The sequence below is a fragment of the Trichechus manatus genome, unplaced genomic scaffold (genome assembly GCF_000243295.1).
Source record: "Trichechus manatus latirostris isolate Lorelei unplaced genomic scaffold, TriManLat1.0 scaffold00028, whole genome shotgun sequence".
Taxonomy (NCBI): Eukaryota; Metazoa; Chordata; class Mammalia; order Sirenia; family Trichechidae; genus Trichechus; species Trichechus manatus.
In genome coordinates, this window is record NW_004443964.1 from 6434318 (window position 1) to 6458151 (window position 23834).

The following is a 23834-nucleotide window of genomic DNA, read 5'->3' on the forward strand; positions in this document are numbered from 1 at the left end:
CTTGCGTCTCTGCAGTCCCGGTTGTCAGCAGATGGTCTTGTTCCCTCCATTAACTCCAAGTATGTGTTCTCATGCTTGGCTGTGGCTGAGTGCGTCTGCTGCTTGGGGAAGAGCCACATCCTTTCGCTTTCCCCAGGGGTCTTTGGCAAGAGGCAGGGCAGTTAAGAGCCGGTCCGTATCCGGCCCACGAACTCTGAGTGACATTAGCTCTGGCTTGTCTGTGAATGCAGTGGGGCTGTGGGCAGGCGAAGGCATTAGTACCCAAAACCACCCACCCTGCCCCGGAAGAGTCGTGCAGCGGGGAGAGCAGGAGCCCAGTGTCGGATGACTGTTTGGATCACTGCTCCCTCGCTTATTGGTATGTGACCCTGCGCAAGTGAGTCAACCTCGGAGCCAATTTCGTCAAATAGGGGTGTCTGTTTCTAAACTGCTGGGAAGAAGGTGGGCGGAGGCTCAGCAGCTAGCATGTGAGTCCCGGCACACGGCCTTCCCTGTTCTCCCCGCCGCGGGTTGGGGAGCTGGCGCTACAACAGCGCGCTCTCCCTTCGCTCCTGCCCAAGACGCCTTCCGCGTGGAAGGAGACCCACAGAGCTAGACGTGACACTGCAGAGAAGCCGCTCTTTCTGCTCACTGTGGCCCCAACCAAAGAAAGACCAGGCCCGTTGCCATCGCGTCAATTCCAACTCACAGCAACCCTGTAGGACAGAGTAGGACTGCCCCATAGGGTTTCCAAGGTTGTAATCTTTTGGGAAGCGGACTGCCACCACATCTTTCTCCCATGGAGCAGCTGGTGGGTTCCAATTACCGACCTTTCGGTTAGCAGCTGAGCACTTAATCACTGCACCACCAGGGCCTCTGTATTGCAGCCCTAAACCAAACCCCTTGCCATCGAGCTGATTCCAACTCAGCGATCCTATAGGACAGAGTAGAACTGCCCAATAGGGTTTTCAAGGAGTAGCTGATGGATTTGAACTGCCAAACTTTTGGTTAGCAGTTGAGCTCTTAACCACTGTGCCACCAGGGCTCCTGCAGCCCTTGGCAGAGGAAATTCGCCAGAGACAGCCTGGCCCAGGACCCAGCAAGTTTGTCCTGCTGTACACGGAGTAGCTGGGGCAAACGGAGCAGAGGTATGGGGGGACCCTCCCGGTCGTAGCCACCTCCCCTGCCGCCAAGCAGGCCCCACTGCCGTCCGCCTCCCTTCCCTGGACTGTGCCCTGTTCAGCCTCGGTGGCTAGCACAGCAGTGAGGCTCAGGAGCTGCTGATTGTTCGCCAGTCCAGTCGCCCGCCATCCAGTTTCCTGGCAATGAAGACTGACTGGCAGCCCTGCCCTCAGCGACAGACTGCTGTTCGTTTGTTCTGTCGTCGTTTTTATGAACCTTTTTCTCTGTCAGACGAGTGAGCAGCTTAGTGTGGCTGAACCCCCGCTGCAACCACTGTAACCTTCCCCAGCTGCCATGCTGTTGACCCTGCAATTTACGATCTCAGCTCTGGCCAGACCTGAATTTCTGCGTAACAGGCCCCAGGTACCCAGACCAAGCCTTAAGGCTGGCCGTTGTCTGAAAGGTGTCAGGAGGCCCAGAGCCCTTGGGCAACGTGAGGAGGCCCCGCAGTTCCCAGGGAGAGTGGGCGGGCTGCAGACTTCTGGAACGCAAGGATGGCTGGCGCAGTGGCAGCTGCTGGGGCTGGGAGGCACAGACCGCACTGGCACTGCCCTACAATGAACCGTGGCTGGCTGGCTGGCTGGCGCCCAAGAGAAGAGCTCATCGCTCATTCCTAAGGAGGAACAGACCCGCGCGGCCTGGGGCCTGCCCTCCTAGGCCAGACTCCTGCCATCTACTACATGGCATAGGCAGGGTTTTCCTTTTTTTGAGCTGCTTCCTCTGAGCCCTCCTTGTAGGAAGCCCCAGAAGATTTAAGCCAGCATCTGTTTTCTTTCCAAGCCACAGCTCCCTTCCGGCTGTCTCCGGGTAGGCCTTCACCTTCTCATCAGGACTGCTAGGCAGACTCGCAGCCAGAGAGCCGCCTCCAGACAGCCCTGCAGATTCCTGAGGCTGCAGCCTCTACCTTCCTGACGCCTGAGGAACCTGCTAATTCCCCTCCCCACCAGCCCTCGGACCCAGGAAGCGTATCTTGGCTCCAAGGGTCTGGTGGCAGAGCTTTTGTACAAACAGGGCAATTTCCTGAGATGGCAGAGCCTGTCTTGTTGAGGGAGCGTACGGGAGCCTCACAGGTTATGACTCCCAGGGCAAAGTTGGCAATTGCCACCATCTGCTTTGGTAGGAAGGGGGATGCCCCTGGCCTGAGGGGCCCCTCGGAGCAGGGAAGAGAGTGGGCACCAAGGGGCTTGAGCCCTGACACCCTTTCCACGTTGCCACCTAACGTCATAGCTGGCACAGAACTGGAAGGAGCCTTGGAGACCATTGAATCTCACACCTCTCAATCCACAGATGAGGAAGCAAGGGCCAGGCAGGGGAAAAGGCTCACCAAGGTCTGGGCAGGACGAGAAGCCAGGTCCTGGGCCTCCTGCCTCATCCGAAAGGAGGAGACAGGGCAGGGCCAAGGCCCGGGAAGACCGGAAGTTGGGGAGCCCTGGACAGCTTCCAGGTCAAAGCTGTCCAGTAGAAATACTGTGCGAGCCACAGATGCAGGTCAAGCTGTAACCTGTCCATTTTCTATAGCCACATTAAAAACGTAAACAGATGAAATTAATTTAAAAAAATACTATTTAACTCGACAAATTCAAAATAGCATTTCAATATGTAATCAGTATAAAAAAATCAGGTATTTTACATTTGTGTTTTTCATCCAAAGTCTTGGAAATGCACTGTGTATTTTCCACAAGGTACAACCCATCTTGATTCAGACCAGCCAAATTTTAAGTACTCACAGGCATGTGGGCCTCATGGCTGCGTGTGGGATGGCGTCAGCCCCATCCTGGCCTTCTAACTGAATGGGTTTTCTCCCTCTAGTGTTTCATACCCTACCTGTTTCTAGATGTTTCTCCAAAGGATGAGAGGCTAGAAATGAAGGATGAAGAGAGCCAGACCTCTTTCTTTGTTCCTGTGCTTTCTCCTGTATTTTATTCCTGCGGCCAGGACACTGCTCTGTGATCGGGGTAACCACTGGCCTGCAGCGACCGGCCGCCTGGAAACCTGGGCGTGCCTGCCCGCTGCCCACAAGCCTTATCTGGGTAGCAGGGCCTGATTCGGTTCGGCATTGGACAGTCACGCCAGGAATTCAGCTCTTGTTTTTCTTCCAGTGAATCAATCAGCCCTAATCTCGGGGGTGTGTGAAGGCCCCTACGGTGCTCATTTATTTCCAAGAGGCAAAGCTCGAATGTCCCAGGTCACAGCCTCCTCGCTGCCTTCCACCCCCTAGCCCTCTGCTAGCTCTGCAGGGCCTCCCCTGGACATCTTGTCCCTGCTGGCACCTGGGGAGGCAGCAGAGTGTGGCCTGGGTGACATCCTGTCTCGGCTCCCTGGGGCATGGCCATCACCTCCCAGTAGCAAAGATGAAGGACACCGAGCTAACTCCTCTCTGTGTCCAGGAGGGTGCGCTGGCTCCTGGAGCCAGCAGGCGTTTAAACGAACAGCCGCTTTCTCATAACAGCTGATTGCAGGCGCACTACTAGTAGTAAGAAGAAAATTGTCACCCAGGAATGAAGTGCGGAGGGGCTGGGGACGGAGGCTAGTGGCCTCTTGCCCAGGCCTTACATCTCTGGCTTCATCTCCCGACTCACACATGTCTGGCACGGAGGGCGCTGGAGACCTTCCCTGCTCAGGCGCCGGCTGACCAACCACTCTCCTTCTGTTTCCACTTGGCCAGGAGATGAGGGCCAAGTTCAGTGGCTTGTCCATGGGATGAGCCCAAGGGGACTCAGGCCTTCCCTGTCCAGTGGGGGGAATGGTCAGAGCCAGGCTGCTGTCCCCGGTCTCCCGTCTGCTGGGCCCTCATCTCCGCCCCCAGCAGTGGTCTGTCCCCAGCGAGGCCTGCCAGGACGGCTCCAGGGTGCCCAGCCCCCTCCTGCATATCTCCCCTCTCCCCTTGCTCCCCCTCGAACCCTTTTCCACCAAAACCGCTTGGTTTGCAGAAATGAGTCAGGAGGATGAGTCCAGCTCTGCGGAAGGGGCTTCTAGGGCTGAGACAGTGAAGTATGTTCAGAAGGTGGGTGGGCCATCCACCCGGCTCCTGGGGACCCTGGGGCTCTCATGGAAGGAAAAGCTCAACGAGCCAGCACCCCCAGCCACTCAATCTGACTTCATAAAATCCACGGGGGGCCATGTCCAAGGTGAGGTGAGCCGGAGGGGAGGCAGGCAGTAAACCCAAGCGCAGAGGCTTCCAAGTAGGCTCAGTTAGGCCCTGCGCATAGCAGTACCCGGTGGTGCCTGGGGGCCGGGGAGGTGGGAGGTGGACCCTCTGGAGTTGGTCTGAGAATCTGAGGGTCCCCGGCACGCTCGTCCTGCTGTGTCTGGCTCCAGAGCCACATACAGGTGAGCTGACACCTGGGGAGCCAGGCTGGGTGTGCCTGACTTTGAAAATCTTCATGGTGTCATTTGCCTGGCGGTGCGTGACCCCTGGCCGCCCCATCATGTCGGTGAGAACACGCGGCAGAGAACTGGGCACCGTGAGCAGGGAGCCTGGCTTCCCACCATCCCAGGGCTGCCAGGAGCCCGCCCCACCTCTCCCGGCGTGGGTGGGGGCCTGCCTGATGGCGGGGCCTCCTGTGCAGCGGGCGGGAGGCATTCATTAACCCCGAGCCCGCTCCACCTCTCCCTGGGGGCCTCCAGGGTTGAGCCGGTCTGTCCCTGGGCCTGCTTGCGTCTGTCTGGGGCCCTGTCCCTCCCGGCCAGCCGTTTCTCCAGCTGGGTGTGATCTCTGGGTGTGTGGGTGTAACAAGCCTTGACCTTCCTTGGGAGGCGGCAGCGTGGCTGCCCCGCCTCTAGGTGCTGCCCTTTCCTCCCAAACTGGTTGTGCTGGAGTGGGCGCGCCTGGGTGCATGCGCGGCAGCTCCGGGCTCTGCTCACCTGCAGCGGTGCCTCCCAGAAACTGCCTGGCCCCCGCGCCTGCGCCCCACCTCACCAGAGCCAGCTGCCCGGCCAGCAAGGACGTACGCCGCTGCCTGCCACCCACGCCAGCTGAGCCCAGCCTGAGCCGGCACGGACTTCACCACCATGTTCAAGGGGCTGAGCAAAGGCTTCCAGGGGAACGGGTCCCCCAAAGGCTCCCCAGCCAAGGACTCCCCCAAGGGGTCCCCCAGCAAGCACAGCCGGTGAGCAGCGCCAGGCAGAGGGTGGCTGGGGCGGGGGTGGCGCCCAGGCACTCCGGCTACCTGGAGGCGGCAGCCAGCAGGAGCCCAGGACCAGCCCAGCGCTCGCATTTGGTATCCCCAGGCCAAAGGGCCCAAGGGCGGTGCTCTCCCGGCTGGGAGCTGCTGGCCCAGGCCCGACTCCAGCCCTGGCAAGGGGTGGGGGTATTGCAGTCTAAGCCTTCTTGCTTGTCCAGGGGGCCTGAGGCCCAAGGCTGAGGCCGCTAGGGGAGAGGTGCTGGACAGGGCCTGAGCAGATGTCTGCCTCTGTGGGCAGCTGGAAGGCTGGGGCGCCTGGCTCCCTCCCCACAGCCCTGTCCCTGGCCTCAGCTTAACCTGGGAAATGACCTGGGGACCTGGGGGCCTGGGCACAGGGTGGGCCCAGAGAAGCTGAGTACGGGGTGCCTGGGGGCAGGGAGGCAGGGGCTATGCTGCCCTCCTGCCGAGCTGCAGCTTTTCCTAGAGTTCTCACTCAGGCCTTGGGATTTTAGGGTAACTGCTTTACTGAGTGGATGTATGAAGGGGGTGCTGTGGTGCAAAGGGGAGGTTCCCGCGGCCTGGGGCACCCCCAGAGCCTCCCTTAGCCCCCCCTTCCCCCTCACACCGAGGGCCTGTGGGCAGCTCTCTGCTGGGGCCCAGTCTGCATGACAGCTGGGGGCAAGGGCCTTGGGCTCCTGGGTTCCCCCACTCAGAAGAATTGGTGGATGTTCTTCCCACCCACTAGGCCCCAGCCCCCTCTGCAGGGTGGAGGTGGAAGGTCACCTGGCGTCCAAGATGAGAGCAGAGATGAAATGCTGGAGCTGAGGGTGTGGGGGGCCCATTACTCTGATAGGGATCAGGTGACAGCACCCAGCTGGGTGTCTGGGCGGATGGGAGAGGCGGCAGCTAAGACTCGCGATGGAGTGACCTGTCCTCCCTGGGGCACCTGAGCCCTACCCAGGGTGGGATATGCCCCTCCCGGCAGGAGCAGCCCTCCCAGGGGGCCAGACCGAGGACCAGGCACCAGGACTCAGCACCCGAGGCCCCCTCCCCAGGCAGGGCCACTGGGTGGGCTTCCTGGCTGGCCATCAGTCTAGGGGGCCGTGCTGGCTCTGGCTGCATACAGCCCCCTAGAGAGGACCCATCATTCTCCTCACATGCAACCCACTCACTCAACAAGCACTTATTGAGCACCTACTATTCTACGCACTGGGGGTGCCACTGTAAACAGATCCGACAGCCTTTAAGGCACGTACTAGGTGCTGGCTTTGCGTTAGGACCTGTACTAAAGGCTTCAAATGCACTAATTCTTGTAACACACAGTAACCCTTTGAGGTAGGTATTATTAAAGCCCTACTTTCAAGTGAGGCAGCAGAGGCACAGAGAAGTTAGGTAACTTGCCCAAGGTCACACAGCAGTAGTGAGGGATAAGGCTGAAACACAGGCCATCTGGCTACAGAGTTCCTTCCAATTGCTATGCCTTCACTGGCTGCCCCTCTGCCTGGGAGTCCCACTGTTTGACCCCTGGTTCAAATCCCAGCTCAGTGGAGCCTTCCAGCCTCCCTCCCCCAGGACAGTTCTGTGACCCCACAGGGCGCTGTGTCTTTTATGAGGTCTGCTGGACCCCGTAACCACTATGCAACAGGCCCTCTGTAGAGGTTCCAGAGTGAATGCATAGAAAAGGACCCTGGGGCCCAGCCTAGGTGCATGCCCTCTCCTGACAAGCTGTGTGGCCCAGAGCAAGCCAGGTCCCAATCTGGGCCTTGAACCCCGAATCTGGAGAAGGTAGGGGTGCCCCGGCAGTCTGTGGGCTCCCCTTGCTCCAGCGCCGTGTGGCTCTTCCAGATGGTTGCTAATGCCTGGGTAAAGCCCTGCGGGGCTCAGGGCTGGTATGCATGGGAGCACATGCTGCTGTTCTGTCCCCAGCGAGCCCGGCCACCTCGCCCAGGGCCCCGCCTCGCTGTCTCGGGTGTTAGCGGCTGAGCCAGTGATTCACTGGCTCCCTGGGCCACCAGCCTGCCAACCGGAGAAAGTGGATAGGGAGCTGGGCAGGTCTGGAGCTTACTGTTAGGACAGCTGGTGGTGGCTGGGGCGCCTCTTCCTCCACGTATCCCACACAGCTAGGACGGGGGTCCTGGCTTTCTGAACTCTCGTGCTGGGGTTGGTGTCCCCTCCCCTCAACCCAAGGAGTCGGTGTCTCAGAGCTTCTTGCCAGGGGGAGACCACAGAGCACCCCCAGGACATGGGTTCCGCCCTCCCAGACAGTGGGCCTGGCTGCAGGGTGGCAAAGGGCAGAGGTGGCTCAGGTGACTCACCTAGGGGGGCAGAGCTCCTTCCCAAGGGGAACAGAGGGGCCTTTGCTCACCGTGGTGCCCTCTGTCCACCGCCGCCCACCAGGGCTGCCACCCAGGAGCTGGCCTTGCTCATCTCCCGCCTGCAGGCCGCTGCCGACCGCGTGGAGAGGTGCATCTTGGAGACCCAGAAGAGGCTGCAGCAGGTGAGGTTGCAGAGCTGATGGCCAGTGCAGGGGGCAGCTGGACGGCCCGAGGAGGCCCCATGCCATGCCTGATGACTTCTGGGGCTGCACACCGGTTCTGCCCTTCTCCTGCTCACTAGTGATGGTGGAGGTGGGACAATACCCCCAGTTCACTGCCCACACCCCCTGTTGCTCCTCAGACCCCACAGTGGAAGAGGGCTCAGCCTACCTTCTCTGTTGGGCTCCCAATGTTGGGGGCCAAAGGGGTCTGGGGAGGGGGCCCAGGCCCACAGATGCCCTGGGCCTTGAGGTACGGCTGAGATCCCCTCAGGGTGGGACTTAGGCCTGCAGAGACGGGCAACAAGAATGTGGGGGCCTCTGGGCCCTGATGAGGACCCGCCTGTCCCGGCCACGCCCCCAGGACCAGCAGAAGAGCGAGCGCAGCCAGCCCCTGCAGCACAAGCAGGAGACAGGCCGCAACCTGAAGGAGGCGGAGATGCTGCTCAAGGGCCTCTTTCTGGACATGGACAAGGCCCGACGGCTCAAGCACCCACAGGCCGAAGAGATTGAGAAGGAGTGAGTGGGGTGGTGCCAGGAGGCAGTGGGGGGCCCTAGGAGACCCCAGCCCAGCCTGACACCCCCCGTCCGCCTCTCCACAGCATCAAGCAGCTGCATGAGCGGGTGACCCAGGAGTGTGCGGAGTACCGTGCCTTGTACGAGAAGATGGTGCTACCGCCCGACATGGGGCCCAGGGTGGACTGGGCACGCGTGCTGGAGCAGAAGCAGGTAAGACCCCCCACTGAGGTCTGAGCTGCCCTCTCAGAGCCCCGAGTCCTTCCCTACAGGGATCAGAGAACAGTCCAGAACTAGCTGCCTTTAAACACGGGCGTGCTGGGACCTGTGGATGGTTTGGAGGCCTGAGAAGGCAGAGAGCAGAGGAGACTGCGTTTAGGGAAGGCCTCCTGTACGAGGGGGCCTGCAAAGGGGTGGACTGGTGAGGAGAGAACATTTCAGAAGGAAGAACAAAGATTCCTGCTGGGAGGAGGCCTGGGGTGGGATGGGAAGTGGGGTTCCCTGAGCAGGTGGGCAGAGCCGGGTCACAGGGCACCCTGAACATCAGGTAGGGAGTTGCTTTTTGATGCCACAACCGAAGGGGTGTCGTGGTGACAACGAAGGGACAGTGGGGGAGAGGAGGGGCAGAGCAGGGCGTGCACAGATGGCTGGAGGTGTCCAGGCAGGAAGCAGTGAGGCGGGCCCGGGGAGGAAGCAGGGAGGGAGGGGGCTTTTCAGAGGCTGAGCCCCAGTCCTGGGACCAGTGGGACCCAGGGAATGCAGCCAGGGTCGCTGGAGAGTGGCATGTCCCCCGGGTGAGCTGCAGGCCTCTCACCTGGCTGCTCACCTGCCTCCCATCCTCTGCCCGGATGATCCACTCCTCCTCCCGGTGAGGATGTGGGAGAGTCCGGAGGGCGCTGTGGGAGGGGTTCTCTGGGCCCTGCACCCCGCCTGCTGAGCGCTGGCTCCTCCTGTAGAAGCAAGTGTGCGAGGGCCAGTATGGGCCAGGCATGGCGGAGCTGGAGCGGCAGGTGGCCGAGCACAACATCCTGCAGAAGGAGATCGAAGCCTACGGGCAGCAGCTGTGGAGCCTCGTGGGGCTGGTGGGTGCGCCAGCCCTGCCCCTTCCAGCCCCCTGTCCCATCAGAGTCAGAGCTAGGCCCCCGATGGCCTTGGGGAGAGGGATGGAGGACGAGGGCCCCGGGGTGGGCTCTCCCTGCACCCTGCCTCTCACTGGGCCCATGTTTTCTCCCCCTTGGTTGAGGTAGGACGCAGCTACCATCAGAAGCCAGTACCAGGACCTGCTGGTGAGCAGTGAGGAGGGTGGGGCCAGGAGGCCAGGGTGACAGGGTGACCGTGGGCAGGCTGGGTCCCAGAGGCTGGGTATACAGGGTGACAGAGGGCAGGGTGGACCAGGAGGCCGGGGTGACAGGGTGACTGTGGCGGAGTGCGCTGGGAGCCTGGCTGATAGTGCTTCTTGCCACCCCCTCTCTCCTCTTGGGCCGGCGCTTGCTCACTGTGCTGAGTGCAGAAGGCGGCCTCATGGCGTGGCCAGAGCCTGGGCAGCCTCTACACACACCTGCAGGGCTGCACGCGGCAGCTGAGCACACTGGCCAAGCAGCAGCAGCACATCCTGCAGCAGGACTGGAGCGACCTCATGGCCGACCCTGCGGGCATGCGGCGGGAGTACGAGGTCCGGGGGCTGGGAGCGGGGCGCGGGGGGTGTGAGTGACAAGGACTGACCTGGTCCTGACTGCCCGCACGCGGCCTCACCCAGCACTTCAAGCAATATGAGCTGCTGAGCCAGGAGCAGAGCGTGAACCAGCTGGAGGACAACGGGGAGCGTATGATAGAGCTCAGGCACCCGGCCGTGGGGCCAATCCAGGTGCAAGGCCTGACCCTCCTACTGCCTCGGGGACCACATGGGGCTTCCGGGAGACTGGGGGCAGAGAGAGAGACTGCCAGATGGAGCACAGTGGGCAGGGGGCAGATGGACAGGCGGGCGTGGTCCGAGGCTCTGTGCTGCTGTCCCCAGGCCCCTGGGGGCGGAGAGAGAGACGACCGGATGGAGCACAGTGGGCAGGGGGCAGATGGACAGGCGGGCGTGGTCCGAGGCTCTGTGCTGCTGTCCCCAGGCCCACCAGGAGACCCTAAAGATGGAGTGGCAGAACTTCCTGAACCTCTGCATCTGCCAGGAGAGCCACCAGCAGCACGTGGAGGCCTACCACCGGGTGAGCCCGCGGGCAGGGCGGGTGGGCAGGCTCAGGGCCGGGCTGGGCACCAGTACCAACTACCTTCGAGCCAACTCCAACTCATGGTGACCCCGTGTGTGTCAGAGTAGGACTGTGCTCCACAGGGTTTTCAGTGGCTGATTTTTTGTGTGTGGATTTGATCCTCCAACCTTTCGGTTAGCAACCAAGCATGTTAACCATTTCTACACCCAGAGACTCCCTCTGTTACCGGCAAGACATCTCATAAATAAAACAGCTTTGTGATCGTGACTTGGCCCCAGAAGGAAATGATATCCTGCACACACTCTCAACAGGGGCGCTATCGTCCCCAGGGGTGTGACAATTGGTTCTTGGGAGCGGAGACGATCTTACTCTTTTTATGTATGAAGCACAGATATACATATAGTTGTTGCTGTGTGCCGTCGAGTCGATTACGACTCATAGCAACTCTGTAGGACGGGGTAGAGCTGTCCCATAGGGTTTCCTAAGCTGTCATCATTGCAGGACCAGATTGCCAGGTCTTTTCTCCTTTGAAACAGCTGGTGGGTTTGAACCACTGACCTTTCGTTTAGCAGCCAAGCACTTAACCACTACACCACCAGGGCCCCTTAAACATGTAGTGCATAAACATACACAGTGTGTGTGCTAGTTATACCTCACGGAGACAAGGGGGATGTTGGAAAAATCGTCTAGAAGGCCCCTTCGGGGACAATAATGAAAACAGGGCCAAGAAACACTGATATAATGTACAACTGTTTTTGTTTTTTCTTTTCAAATTTTTACCTCAGCTGTTTCATACAGTTTGGAGAGAGACAAAAGCCAAGGATTTCTCTCTCGTGCTTGTTCTGTTCTGGGGGCATTTTCACACCCACTGGTGGTCCTTCCAAAATACCATCCAACAGTGCGGTGTTACCTTAAAGCCCGTTTCCAGCTCCTGCCGCGAGGCTGGGACAAGTTAGCCCACAAACACGCCCCACAAACAGCTGGTTTGGGTTTAGCCAGTTTAGGGTTAGTTGGTTTGGATTTCATTGGGTTGGGTTCGGTAAGTTCAAGTTTACCAGGTTTGGGTTTAGCCAGTTTGGGTTCAGCCTGGGCTGGGTTCAGGCTGTTTGCGTTCAGCTCAGGTTGGGTTCAGCTCAGGTTGGGTTCAGCTGGTGAGCAGGAGCAGCGGGCAGCAGACAGCAGGTAGCAGGCTGCCCTGGGCTTGGCCTTGACCACCTGCACCCTCAGTTCCAGGAAGAGGCCAGCTCAGTCAGCCAGACCCTGGCGAAGCTCAACTCCAGCCTGGACACCAAGTACAGCCTTGCTCCAGGGGGCCCACCTGGTGCCCGCACAGAGCTGCTTCAACAGCTGGAGGTGAGACGGCCCCACCCAGCCACCTTCCCCCCGACTGCACCCCACTGCTGGGCATCCGGCCTGTCTGTCTGTTTGAGCCTCCCCCTTTCCCCTCCCAGGTACGCAGTCCTGCCCTGAGCCCAGGCCTGGGGGCAGGAGAAGGGAGTCTGCTCCCAGCTCTGTAACCAGCAAATCCACCCTCTCTGGCTGTCAGTTCCCTCACCTGTAATGGGAGGGAGGTGCCTGGGACAGCTCTGAGGCCCCTCTGACTCCTACTCTGGAAGCCTGGGTGCTGGGAAGCCCACACCTCAATCACAGACCCCAGGGCCCCGGCCCCCCAGCGAGGGGCTCCTTTCACCTTGCTGACCTAGAGACCCTGCCATCGGGGAGGCAAGGTGTGGGAAGATGTGGGCCGGGGCTCAAGTGGAGCCTGAGCCCCCACTGCCTGCACTGGCAGGCAGAGGAGAAGCAGCTGGCAGTGGCCAAGAGGACCGTGGGGGACCTGCAGCGGCAGAGCCAGGAGGTGGCACCTCTCCCCCTGCGCAGGAGCCCGCCCCAGCAGCCCCTGCACGTGGAGAGCATCTGCGACTGGGACTCGGGAGAAGTACGGGCTGCGGCTGCCCTGGCCTTACCCAGCTCCACTCCTCTCCAAGCCCTGCCCTCCCCTGACCTGTTCCCACCCCGTCTTGCCTAGGCCCCTTCTGCCTGTCCCCCTGCCTGAGCCCCTCTCTACCTGCCCCCAGGTGCAGCTGCTGCGGGGTGAGGGCTACACACTGCTGGACAACTCTCACCCGCACACCTGGGTCGTTCAGGGCCCCAACGGGGAGACCAAGCACGCCCCGGCCGCCTGCTTCCGCATCCCGGCTCCAGACCCTGACGCTGTGGCCAGGGCTTCCAGGTGGGCCACCCCCACGGTCACCACAGTGACACTCAGGGACAGGAGGCAGGCCGAGGGCCCAGGCCAGCCTTGTGGTGTCTGAGGTCCCCTGCCCAAATGCCACCCCCACCCCAGCAGGGAGTGCGGAAAGGAGGCAGGCCCCCCTCTGATCTCCTCCTCATTCTAGGCTGGCCTCGGAGCTGCAGGCCCTGAGGCAGAAACTGGCCACCGTCCAGAGCAGCCTGAAGATCAGCATTGCGGAGCCCGAGCGGCCAGGCCAGCAGGGTGCCAGGGGCCGGCTAGGGTGTGGGGTGTGGGCATAGAGAGAGTATATGTCTACTTCAGTCACTGCTGGGGGGCTGCAGTGGGCAAGGGGTGGCCCTGGGTTAGCAACATCACCTCCAGGGTTGGCAAGCCCTTGGGGCCACCTCTCTCACTCTCGACCCCACCCCACATAGGCCTCTCTTTGGCCACTCAGGGAGAGGCCCCTTGGGCAGACACAGGGTAGGCCCTGGACCCTTACCAGCACCCTGTGCCCCCAGCTCCGACCAGCTTGGCCCCAGCCGAACCACAGGCTCAGAAACTCCTGATGCAGATGACCCGGCTGGATGGGGACCTGGCACAGATAGAGAGGCAGGTGCAGGCCTGGGCCCGGACCCCACTGAGCCGCACCTCACCCCTGGAGGACCTGGAGGGGCGCATCTGCAGCCACGAGGTAGGTGAAGGCAAGACGGGTAGGTGCACACACTTTAGTGGGGGACGAGGCACAGGCCGGAGCAGCTCTGGGACTGGGACGGGCAGAGCGGGGAGAGCCCAGGGCTCAGACAAGCTGGGTCCCAGCCCCTCCACGGCCAGCTCCGTGCATGACCTTGGGCAAGCCCTGTAGCCCCTCTGCGCCTCAGTATTCTCATCCCTGACACAGACATAATACTACCCAGCTCGGTTGTGCGGAGGATGAAATGTGGTAACGTCTGGGAAGGTTCTAGAAGGGGCCGGACCAGAATCAGGGTGTCCTGATGAGGGCCGCGAGGAGCCCGGAGCACCTAGGCTCTAGGGGGGAAGGCCTCCTGGAGAGGCTGCAGTGTCGTGCAGACACCTCTAGCAAAGCAGAATACGTTCTTTGCAGCTTGAGCTCCACGCTCCTGAAGAGCTGGGCATGAAGCTGCCCCTTGCCCACACCTAGGGGAGCAGTCTGGGTGATCTCTTCCAGACCAGTTTCTGTTCAAGTATATTGTCTGTGCTTGATTTTCAAAAAAGCGGATCATGTCGTTCATGTTAATATGCAACTTGTTACTTCCGCTCACTCCCCACTGTGCTGTCCATCGATATTAGGAGTCATGTTTCCGCTGGGCCAGGGGGCGCGGTGGGGGCGGAGGTGATTTCAGAGGCAGAAAAGGGTGAGCTTGCGTGTGTGTTGCAGGTTGGGTCCTGGGATGGAGATGAGCGAGCAGGGGAGGGAGCCTGTGGAGCGGGACGGAGGCAGCACTGCAGACGGAGACGCTGCCCTGTGAGGCAGTCTCTGAGGCCAGTTCCAGGGAGCTCTGGGTAGGGGAGGGCTGAGCCTTTACACCAGTGTTCCTGAGTCACTGTTCACGAGATGCCCCTCAGCCTGGCGAACCCCACAGCGAGCAGCGTTGAGGGCTGCTTCCTGGCAGCACCTGAGCGGCTGGGGGGAGTATGTCTTTGGGTCCTGAAGTCCCAGCGTCTACCACATCAGGGGTGTCGAGAGGCCATGAGAAGTTTGATGGGAGTGTAGGCAGTGTCTCCTTGTCATAACTTGTGGAAAAGATGAATGAATGATTGAGAAGAGGAATGAATGCAGATAGAGCTAGGGCTTGGCTGCCTCATCCTGGAGTGACGAGGTAGGGGCCTGAAGGTTTTGTGACCAGGTGACAATAGTACGTAATTGAGTGCCTGATGCTGCTAAGGATCTCATTTACTCCTTCCATCGACTCATTCTGTAGACGAAGAGACTGAGGGTCAGAGAGGCTGACTTGCCCAAGGTCATCCACATGGTAACTAGCAGAGCCAGGACTGTTCCTGCTTCTCTGGCCCTGAGCCCAAGCACATAGCCGCCAAGCTCTCCTGCCTCCATGGGGGCGGAGGGGGGTTGACCTGGCAGGAGGGCTGGGCAGAGTCTGTCTCTTCCATGTGGACCAGAGCAGAGATCCTGACCCCCGCCCGCCCCTGCCAGGACACAGCCCAGCACCTGCAGAGCCTAGGAGCTGAGAAGGAGGTGGCCCAGCAGGAGTGTGAGGCGTTCCTGTCGGCGCGGCCTGTGGGTCCCACTGCCCTGCAGCTGCCCGTGGCCCTCAACAATGTCAAAAACAAGTACAGCGACGTGCAAGTTCTGTGCAATCTCTACAGGGACAAGTGAGTGCCGGGGACAGGGCTGCGGTGGGTAACATGGTGTGGCTGAAGGCTGCCTGACCCTCCCCTATGTGCAGAGCCAAGGCTGCCCTGGGTCTGGAGCGGCAGATCCGGGATGCGGACAGGATCATCCGGGGCTTCGAGTCTGCCCTGGCCCAGGAGGCCCCCATCCCCGATGGCCCGGGCGCGCTGCAGGAGAGGGTCAGCGAGCTGCAGGTGAGGCCCAGGCTCTGCAGGTGGAGGGCAGACAGGGCGTCTCGCCAAACCACTGAGGGTGCATCGCGGCTGTGTCCCCCCAGCACCAGCGGAGGGAGCTGCTGGAGCAGCAGGCCTGCATGCTGGGGCTGCACCGCGAGCTGAAGGCAGCCGAGCGCACGTGTGGTGCGCTGCAAAACAACTTCTGTGAGTTCTGCCAAGACCTGCCGCGCCAGCAGCGCCAGGTGCGGGCCCTCATTGACCGCTACCACGCCGTGGGGGACCAGGTGGATCTGCGGTGAGTGCTGGGCTGCCAGGCACGTGGCACAACCCCACGGTGGGCAGGCTGGGTGCTGCCGCTGACAAACTGTCCTTGGGCTGGTGACTTAACTTCTCTGAGGCTCAGTTTCCCCACCTGTGAAATGGGATGATAGCAGTACCTGCCTCCCAAGCTGGTAGCTGCCAGGCAGAGGCTATCAGGACACAGAGTAGGGAGAGCACAGTGGGTCACTGAGGCCTCCTGACCTGTCCCAGGAAGGGAGGCACCCCCCAGCCACCTCCCTGAACCCCTCACCTGTTCCCAGAGGGCAGCTCTCACTTCTGCTCTGGCCTCGTCCCCCTGCAGGGAGAAGATGGTGCGGGATGCCGGCCTCACCTACCAGCAGTTCAAGAACTGCACGGACAACCTGAGCTCCTGGCTGGAGCACCTACCCCACAACCAGGTGGGGCCCCACGATGGGCCCAGCCACATTGCGTACAAGCTCCAGGCGCAGAAGGTACGGGGCCTGGGCTGCAGGTGACCTGGGGGCCCTGCCCAGAGCTGGGTCTCAAGCCATCTCTCTGGCCGCCTCCTCCACAGGGCAGCTGCCTGTGCGCGTGTTGCCCCCTAGTGACCAAGGCTCAAAAGTGCTTTGGGTGAGGTGTCTACGAGTCGATTGTAACTCATAGTGATCCTATGAGACAGAGTAGAACTGCCCCATAGGGTTTCCTAGGCTGTCATCTTTACGGGAGCAGATAACCAGATCTTTCTCCCGCTGAGCTGCTGGGTGGGTTTGAACCGCCAACCTTTTTTTTTTTTTTTAATTTTTTTTTATTGTACTTTAGATGAAGGTTTACAGGAACAGATAATTTCTCATTAAACAGTACACATATTGTTTTATGACATTGGTTAACAACCCCATGACATGTCAACATTCTCCCTTCTCGACCTTGGGTTCCCTATTACCAGGTTTTCTGTCTCCTCCTGCCTTCTAGTCCTTGTCCCTGGGCTGTGTGTGCCCCATGAGACTCGTTTTGTTTTATGGGGCTGTCTAATCTTTGGCTGAAGGGTGAACCTTGGCAGTGACTTCATTACTGAGCTAAAAGTGTGTCCAGGTGCCATACTCTCGGGGTTTCTCCACTCTCTGTCAGGCCAATAAGTGTGTGAACCTCCAGCCTTTTGATTAGCAGCCAAGTGCTTAATCTTTAAGCCATTAGGGCTCCTTAAAGGTCTGTAATGCAGTGGCCAGGAATTGAACCCAGGCCGCCCGCGTGGCAGGTGACAGTTTTACCACTGCATCACCCATGCAAGCAGGGGGCTCTTCAAAGGTCAGAGCACCCAGGCCTCAGGTTCGCACACCCCACGCTCCCACCCTGAAATGCTCCCCCTTTCCCACATAAGCCCCCAGCCCGTCTCTGTCTGGTCCAAGGTGGGCGGTGAGCTTCACGCTCAGGCCGCAGAGTTGCTAGGACTTCCAGCCACTACTGCATTCTCCTCCTCATACTGTCAAACCCCTGCTTGGTGCTAAGGGCACAACCAGGGACTGGGGGACCAGCCCACCTCTCAGGCAGCTCCCAGTCAGGTGGGGAGGACGATAGGTCACAGGCCACAAGGCGGATTAGCGCTTCTGTGGAGGAGTTCAAAGTGCTGTGGGCGCCCACTGCCGGGCATGGCTGGGGTCAGAGAAAGCGGTCTGGAGGAGCCAGCACCCACCCCGAGACCTGAGGGATAAATCAAGTAGCTGTGGGGGGCAGGGAGTGAAATGTCCCAAGCAGAGGCACGGTGGGTCAGGGGACAGGAATGACTAGAGGTGAGGACCGGGTGGTACAGCCTTTGCAGGACACAAGAAGATGCTGGACATCATCCTGAGGGCACTGGGAAGCTGCTGGGAAGGGACCCTTCAGATTTCTGTGTACCAGGGTCGCTCTGGCTGCCCAGTGGACATGGCTGAGGAGGGGCAGGGCTGAAAACAGGGAGACACGTAGGAGCCAGGGGAAAATCCAGGCGAGAGGATGGTGCGCGGACGGATGGGAAAGGGCTCCTAGGGGGTGGAAGAGGTGGGTGGATTTCAGAGATGCAGATGGCAGCATTGGAGAGGTCCCGGGCTGCCCAGGGTTCTGTCTGGGACACTCAGGAAGAGGGGGTACCCCCACCTGAGGTGGGGAAGGCAGGAACAGAGTGCATTTGGGGAGAAGGAATGAAGTTAGTTGGGGTCGAGTTGAGTGTGAGGTGCCAAGGCGAGGTGGGGAGTTGGATCTGTGGGAGGAAGGTGTGGGCTGCGAGTCCCGTTGCGGGGGCTGAGGGCAAACAGCTGGGTCCTAGGGCTGCGGGAGATTGAGAGCATCTAGGGAGAGAGTAGAGGTTACGCCAGGAAGAGGGCCTGGGACGGAGACTTGCAGCCCTGGCTGCAGATTAGAATCACCTGGGAGCTTTCAAAACACTCCCATGCCAGGAGCCACCCCAGACCAATTAAATGGGACTCACTGGGGCCGGGGCATCAGCATCTTTAAGAAGTTCCCCAGGTGATTACAGGAATAGTGATTCTCAAAGAATGGTCCCTGGACCAGCAACATCAGCATCACCAGAGAACATGTCAGAAATGTCAGTTCTCAGGCCCCACCCCAGACCTCCTGCATCGGACACTCTGAGCGTGGGCCCAGCAATCTGTTGTAACAGACCCTCCAGCTGCTTCTGAGGCAGGCTCACGTCTGACAACCGCTGTGCTCGAACAGAACTCTGAGGGGCACTAGGCAGAAGAACAGGACTCTGCTAAAGAGAGGAAGGGGGAAAACCAGGAGAATGGGGTCGAGGAGAGAGGGACTGCCCGTCCAGGCCTCCTGTCCCTCGGTTCCTACCCTGGGCCACACTGGCTGCCTGGGCCCAGATGGAGGGCAGTCAGGGGGAGCGGCTTCCTTGACTCCTGTGTCTTCGCCGGCAGAGGTTGGTGCAGGAGATCAAGGACCGAGAGCGGGACAGGGCCATGGCATTCCGCCTCTCCCAGGACCTGCAGGCAGCTCTCCAGGTAAGCGGTTTTATGTCAGTTTGTCCCTCTTTGTCCATCTACCCTCCCTCCCTCTTCCAGGCCCCTGCTCCCCCACACCCAGCTTCCCCCACGGACTTCAGCCTGTTGTCCTTTCCTCCCTGCTCAGGACTATGAGCTGCAGGCAGACACCTACCGCTGCTCCCTGGAGCCCACCCTGGCAGTGTCAGCCCCCAAGAGACCCCGAGTGGCTCCTCTGCAGGAAAGCATCCAGGCCCAGGTGAGACAGAACCCGGCAGGGGTCAGCGTCCCTCAGCACCAGCTCCACGTCTCCGAGGCAGGCGCTGACTCTGCCTCCCTGTCCCTCTCGTGCCGTCACCAGGAGAAGAACCTGACCAGAGCCTATACTGAGGCGGCAGCCGCACACCAGCAGCAGCTGCAGCAGCTGGCGTTTGCCGGAAGGATGCTGGAGAAGGTACAGAGACAAGGCCCACTCCGTTCCCGCAATAGCCAGCCCGGGCTGGTCGTTAACCTGGGAGTCTTCCCTCCCTCCTCAGCCTGCAGCCTCCAGCCTCTGGGCAGGCTCAGCAGACTGAAGGAGCTGCCTCTCCCTGCCCCACACCCATCTCTCCCCGTCAGTTCTAACAGGCTGGTATCCATCCTAGAGGTAGGCCCTGGGGATGTCATTCAGTGTGACGATGCTTAGCTACTGGGAAGTCCTCCAGTGGGGCCAGACCTCTTACCCAGGAGAGCAGAGAAAATCCTCAAAAGCCTTCAGCCCTGGGACCCAGTCCGCACTGGGTAAGAGGCCACCAAAATCTCCATCCCTGGGAGACCAGGAGCCAGGAGCTCTCTTGGTGACTGACCGGAGGACTTGCCAGCCTTCTGTGACCCTCAGCCATACTCCAGCACCCCTGGAGGAGTATGGGGCCCATTTCTGGGAGCCTGCATGGAAGGGGAACGGGAGGGGTTTGGAAGGGAGAAGCTGCACTGTCTACACTTTACAGAGCAGACTTGGCCTGAACATCCGAGCCTCATGGGCATTTCCCGGGCCCTCTCCAGATCCTGCGTCCAAGCATCTCAGGTCTTCAGCATCATCTCCCAGGACCTACCAGATAGTCTCTGGGAGCAGGGAAGGGTCTCTGATATCAGAAGGGGATGGAAAGATAGGGCTCATCCCTTTCCTCCCCCTCACCCCAGTACCCTCCCCTTCTTCCACTCTCTTGGCAGAAGGAGCTCAGTGAGGACATCCAGGTGACCGATGATGCAAAGCAGGGGTCCGAGAGCTGGGCACAAGCAGGGCGGGAGTCGGAAGCGATGATGTCCCAGCTGGAGGAGGAGAGGAAGCGGGTGGCCCAGGTGCAGTGCGAGCTGGAGAAACAGAGGGACCGGCTGCTACAGCTGAGGACCCAGCGGCCCTTGGAGAGGCTGGAGGAGAAGGAGGTGGTGGAGTTCTACCGGGACCCCCAGCTTGAGACCAGCCTATCCAAGGTCAAGTCCCAGGTGGAGGATGAGAACAAGAAACGAGCTGGCCTGCAGGCAGACCTGGAGGCCATGGCCCAGAAGGTCGTCCAGCTGGAGAGCAAGAGGAAGACCATGCAGCCTCATCTGCTGACCAAGGAGGTCACCCAAATCGAGCGGGACCCCAGCCTGGACAGTCAGGCAGCCCAGCTCAGCAGTGAGATCAGGCACCTCCAGGGGGAGAACACCGCCATCTCTGCCCGGCTGGAGGAGCTAAAGAAGGAGCTGCTGACCCTTGAACAGAAAGAGGCAAACGTGAAGGAGAAGGTGGTGGTGAAGGAAGTGGTCAAGGTGGAGAAGGATCTGGAGATGGTCAAGGCGACCCAGGCTCTGAGGCTGCAGATGGAGGAGGACGCCGCACAGAGGAAGGCGGCTGAGGAGGCTGGGGCCAAGCTGCGGGCTCGCATAGAAGAGCTGGAGCGAATGATCAGCTCCATGGAGCCAAAGGTCATCGTGAAAGAGGTGAAAAAGGTGGAGCAGGACCCTGGCCTTCTTAATGAGTCCTCCAAGCTGAGAAGCCTCCTGGAGGAGGAGAGGAGCAAGAACGCGGTGCTGGCCCGGGAGCTGAAGGAGCTGCGTGGAAAGCACAGCGAGGTGGAGAAGCAGAAGCCCAAAGTGGAATTCCAGGAGCGGGTCCTCCAGATCTTCCAGGTGGACCCGGAGACGGAGCAGGAGATTGCGCGGCTCCGAGCGCAGCTGCAGGAGACTGCCGGCAAGCGGAGTAGCACGGAGAAAGAGGTGGAGAGGCTGCTGCCTGACCTGGCTGTGCTGCGGGCCCAGAAGCCCACCGTGGAGTACAAGGAGGTGACGCAGGAGGTGGTGAAGCATGAGAGGAACCCCGAGGTGCTGCGGGAAATCGACCGGCTGAAGGCCCAGCTCAACGAGCTGGTCAACAGCAGTGGCCGGTCCCAGGAGCAGCTCATCCGACTGCAGGGTGAGCGTGACGAGTGGAGGCGGAAGCGCTCCAAGGTGGAGACCAAGACGGTGAACAAGGAAGTGGTGCGCCACGAGAAGGACCCTGTCCTGGAGAAGGAGGCTGAGCGGCTGCGCCAGGAGGTGCGGGAGGCGGCCCAGAAGCGGCGGGCCACGGAGGACGTGCTCTACGAGCTGCAGAACAAGTTCCTGCTGCTGGAGAGGAGGCGGCCCGAGGAGAAGGTGGTGGTGCAGGAGGTGGTGGTCACCCAGAAGGACCCGAAACTCCGTGAAGAGCACAGCCGGCTGGGCCGCAGCCTGGATGAGGAGGTGGGCCGGCGGCGGCAGCTGGAGCGGGAGGTGCAGCAGCTGCGGGCCAGTGTGGAGGAGCAGGAGGGCCTGCTCAGCTTCCAGGAGGACTGCAGCAAGAAGCTGGCTGCGGAGAAGGAGCTGCGGCAGCTGCGCTTGAGGATCCAGGAGCTGCAGACAAGGCCGCCGGCGGTGCAGGAGAAGATCATCATGGAGGAGGTGGTCAAGCTGGAGAAGGACCCAAACCTGGAGAAGTCCATAGGCACCCTGCAGCGAGGCCTGGACCAGGAGAAGGCCCGGGTGATGGAGTTGAATCGGGAGTGCAAGAACCTGCAGGCCCAGATCGACATCCTGCAGACCACCAAGTCTCAAGAGAAGACCATCTACAAGGAAGTGATCCGGGTGGAGAAGGACCGGGCGCTGGAGGGAGAGCGGTCACACGTGTGGGAGCTGCTCAACAGGGAGCGAGCAGCGCGGCAAGGGCGGGAGGAGGAGGTGCAGCGGCTCTGCCAGCGCATCGACAGGGCCGAGGCGCTGGGCAGGACCTGGGCTTGGGAGGAGGCCGAGCTGCAGAGGGCACGGGAGCAGGCGAGCCAGGAGTGCAGGCAGCTGCAGCAGGAGCTGCACAAGCTGGAGCAGCAGAAGCAGCAGAAGGTGCTGCACCTGCAGGAGGAGTCACAGCTGCTCGGCCAGAAGATGGAGAGCGAGCGGCAGCGAGCAGCCCAGCGCGACCAGGCGCTCTCGCAGCTCGAGGCAGCCATCCTCCGCGAGAAGGACCAGATCTACGAGAAGGAGCGGGCCCTGTGGGACCTCCACACCAGAGTCAGCCGAGAGGAGCTCAGCCAGGAGACCCAGACGCGGGAGACCAACCTGTCCACCAAGATCTCCATCCTGGAGCCCGAGATGGGGAAGGACATGTCCCCATATGAGGCCTACAGGTGTGGCATCATCGACCGCAGCCAGTACCTCCAGCTGCAGGAACTCGAGTGTGACTGGGAGGAGGTCACCACCTCGGGCCCCTGCGGGGAAGAGTCGGTGCTCCTGGACCGCAAGAGCGGGAAGCAGTACTCCATCGAGGCCGCCCTCCGTTGCCAGCACATCTCCAAGGAGGCGTTCCACCTGTACAAGGACGGCCGGCTGCCCATCTCTGAGTTCGCCCTGCTCGTGGCAGGCGAGACCAAGCCCTGCTCCTCGCTCTCCATCAGCTCCATCATCTCCAAGGCCCCAGTCGCCTCTCCCGCCCCCCAGAGCACTAGTTTCTTCTTGCCTGCCTTCTCCCTGGTGCTCGGTGATGACAGCTTCCCTATCGCCGGGGTCTACGACATGACCACAGACAACAAGTGCAGCATCAAGACAGCCGTGGCCAAGAACATGCTGGACCCCATCACTGGGCAGAAGCTGCTGGAGGCGCAGGCAGCCACAGGGGGCATCGTGGACCTGCTCACCCGGGAACGCTACTCGGTGCACAAGGCCATAGAGCACGGGCTGATCGAGAACACCTCAACACAGAGGCTGCTCAACGCCCAGAAGGCCTTCACGGGCATCGAGGACCCCGTGACCAGGAAGAGGCTGTCGGTGGGCGAGGCTGTGCAGAAGGGCTGGATGCCCCGCGAGAGCGTGCTCCCGCACCTGCAGGCGCAGCACCTGACCGGTGGGCTGATCGACCCCAAGCGGACCGGCCGCATCCCCGTGGCCCAGGCCGTGCTCTCCGGGATGATCAGTGACGAGCTGGCCCAGCTCCTGCAGGACGAGGCCAGCTACGAGAAGGACCTGACAGATCCCCTCTCCAAGGAGAGGCTGAGCTACAAGGAGGCCATGGGGCGCTGTCGCAAGGACCCCCTGAGTGGCCTGCTGCTGCTCCCGGCCACGCTCAAAGGGTACTCCTGCTACCGCTCTGCCTCCCCGACGGGGCCGCGCTGCCTGCGCTGATAGGCCCAGCAGTCAAGGGAGTGTGTGTGAGAGGGCCGCGGTGGGGTCGTGCACCCCTCGCCCCCCCAAGCAGCCTGATCAACCCCAGGGAGTGGGCTTCCCACTGTGTGACCGCTGTCTCATTATTCAGCCGTTCTTGGTGTTGGGCTCCCTCCCTGACTCTGATGCCCGATCCATCCCCGGACCACAGGGTCAGACCTGTTCTCCCTCCCCCCTCCCCCACCTGGTGCTTCCAATAAACGCATCCACCCAGCCTCTCATTTACATCTGGGGACATGGAGTCAGTTTGTCTGGGGATGGGCACAGGGACAGCACTTCTGGGCGTGAACACGCCCAGCTCTCCCTGCGTCTGGAGAGGCCGTGGTTCTGTTGAGTGTGGGAGGTCAAGGAAAGAGGTTGTGGGACATGACACAAACCCTCCCATCAGCCCTTCCTCCCACCCACCCTCCCCGGTTTGCCCACCGTCTCTGTTCTGTTCTGGGTCTCTCGGGTCAGGCCAGAAAGTGCCTTTAGCCCTCCTGTCAGTGTCCCTGTTACAGCAAGTCCCGACATCCCCCCGAGCAGAATCACACGAAAAAAATTCAGAAAGGTGTCACTTTTATT

General features: G+C 60.9%; 1 protein-coding gene across 2 annotated transcripts; it reads left to right on the forward strand.

Moving 5' to 3' along the window:
* The first annotated feature begins 5088 nt into the window (after positions 1-5088).
* On the forward strand, positions 5089-23476 carry EVPL (envoplakin). Of its 2 annotated transcripts, none has more exons than XM_004374138.1 (22): positions 5089-5270; positions 7683-7782; positions 8183-8337; positions 8421-8547; positions 9291-9416; positions 9582-9620; positions 9845-10006; positions 10091-10198; positions 10449-10544; positions 11775-11900; positions 12337-12483; positions 12623-12777; positions 12944-13041; positions 13299-13471; positions 14951-15129; positions 15204-15342; positions 15426-15619; positions 15947-16097; positions 18519-18602; positions 18730-18840; positions 18943-19035; positions 19791-23476. In XM_004374138.1, the coding sequence occupies exons 1-22, from the start codon at positions 5173-5175 to the stop codon at positions 23229-23231; spliced, it is 6102 nt and encodes a 2033-aa protein (XP_004374195.1). In that variant the 5' UTR covers positions 5089-5172; the 3' UTR covers positions 23232-23476. The 2 variants fall into 2 exon arrangements, with proteins under 2 accessions (XP_004374195.1, XP_023584901.1); XM_023729133.1 differs by having other exon boundaries at positions 5173-5270; positions 12944-13067; positions 13265-13471; positions 19791-23231.
* The last annotated feature ends 358 nt before the right edge of the window (positions 23477-23834 follow it).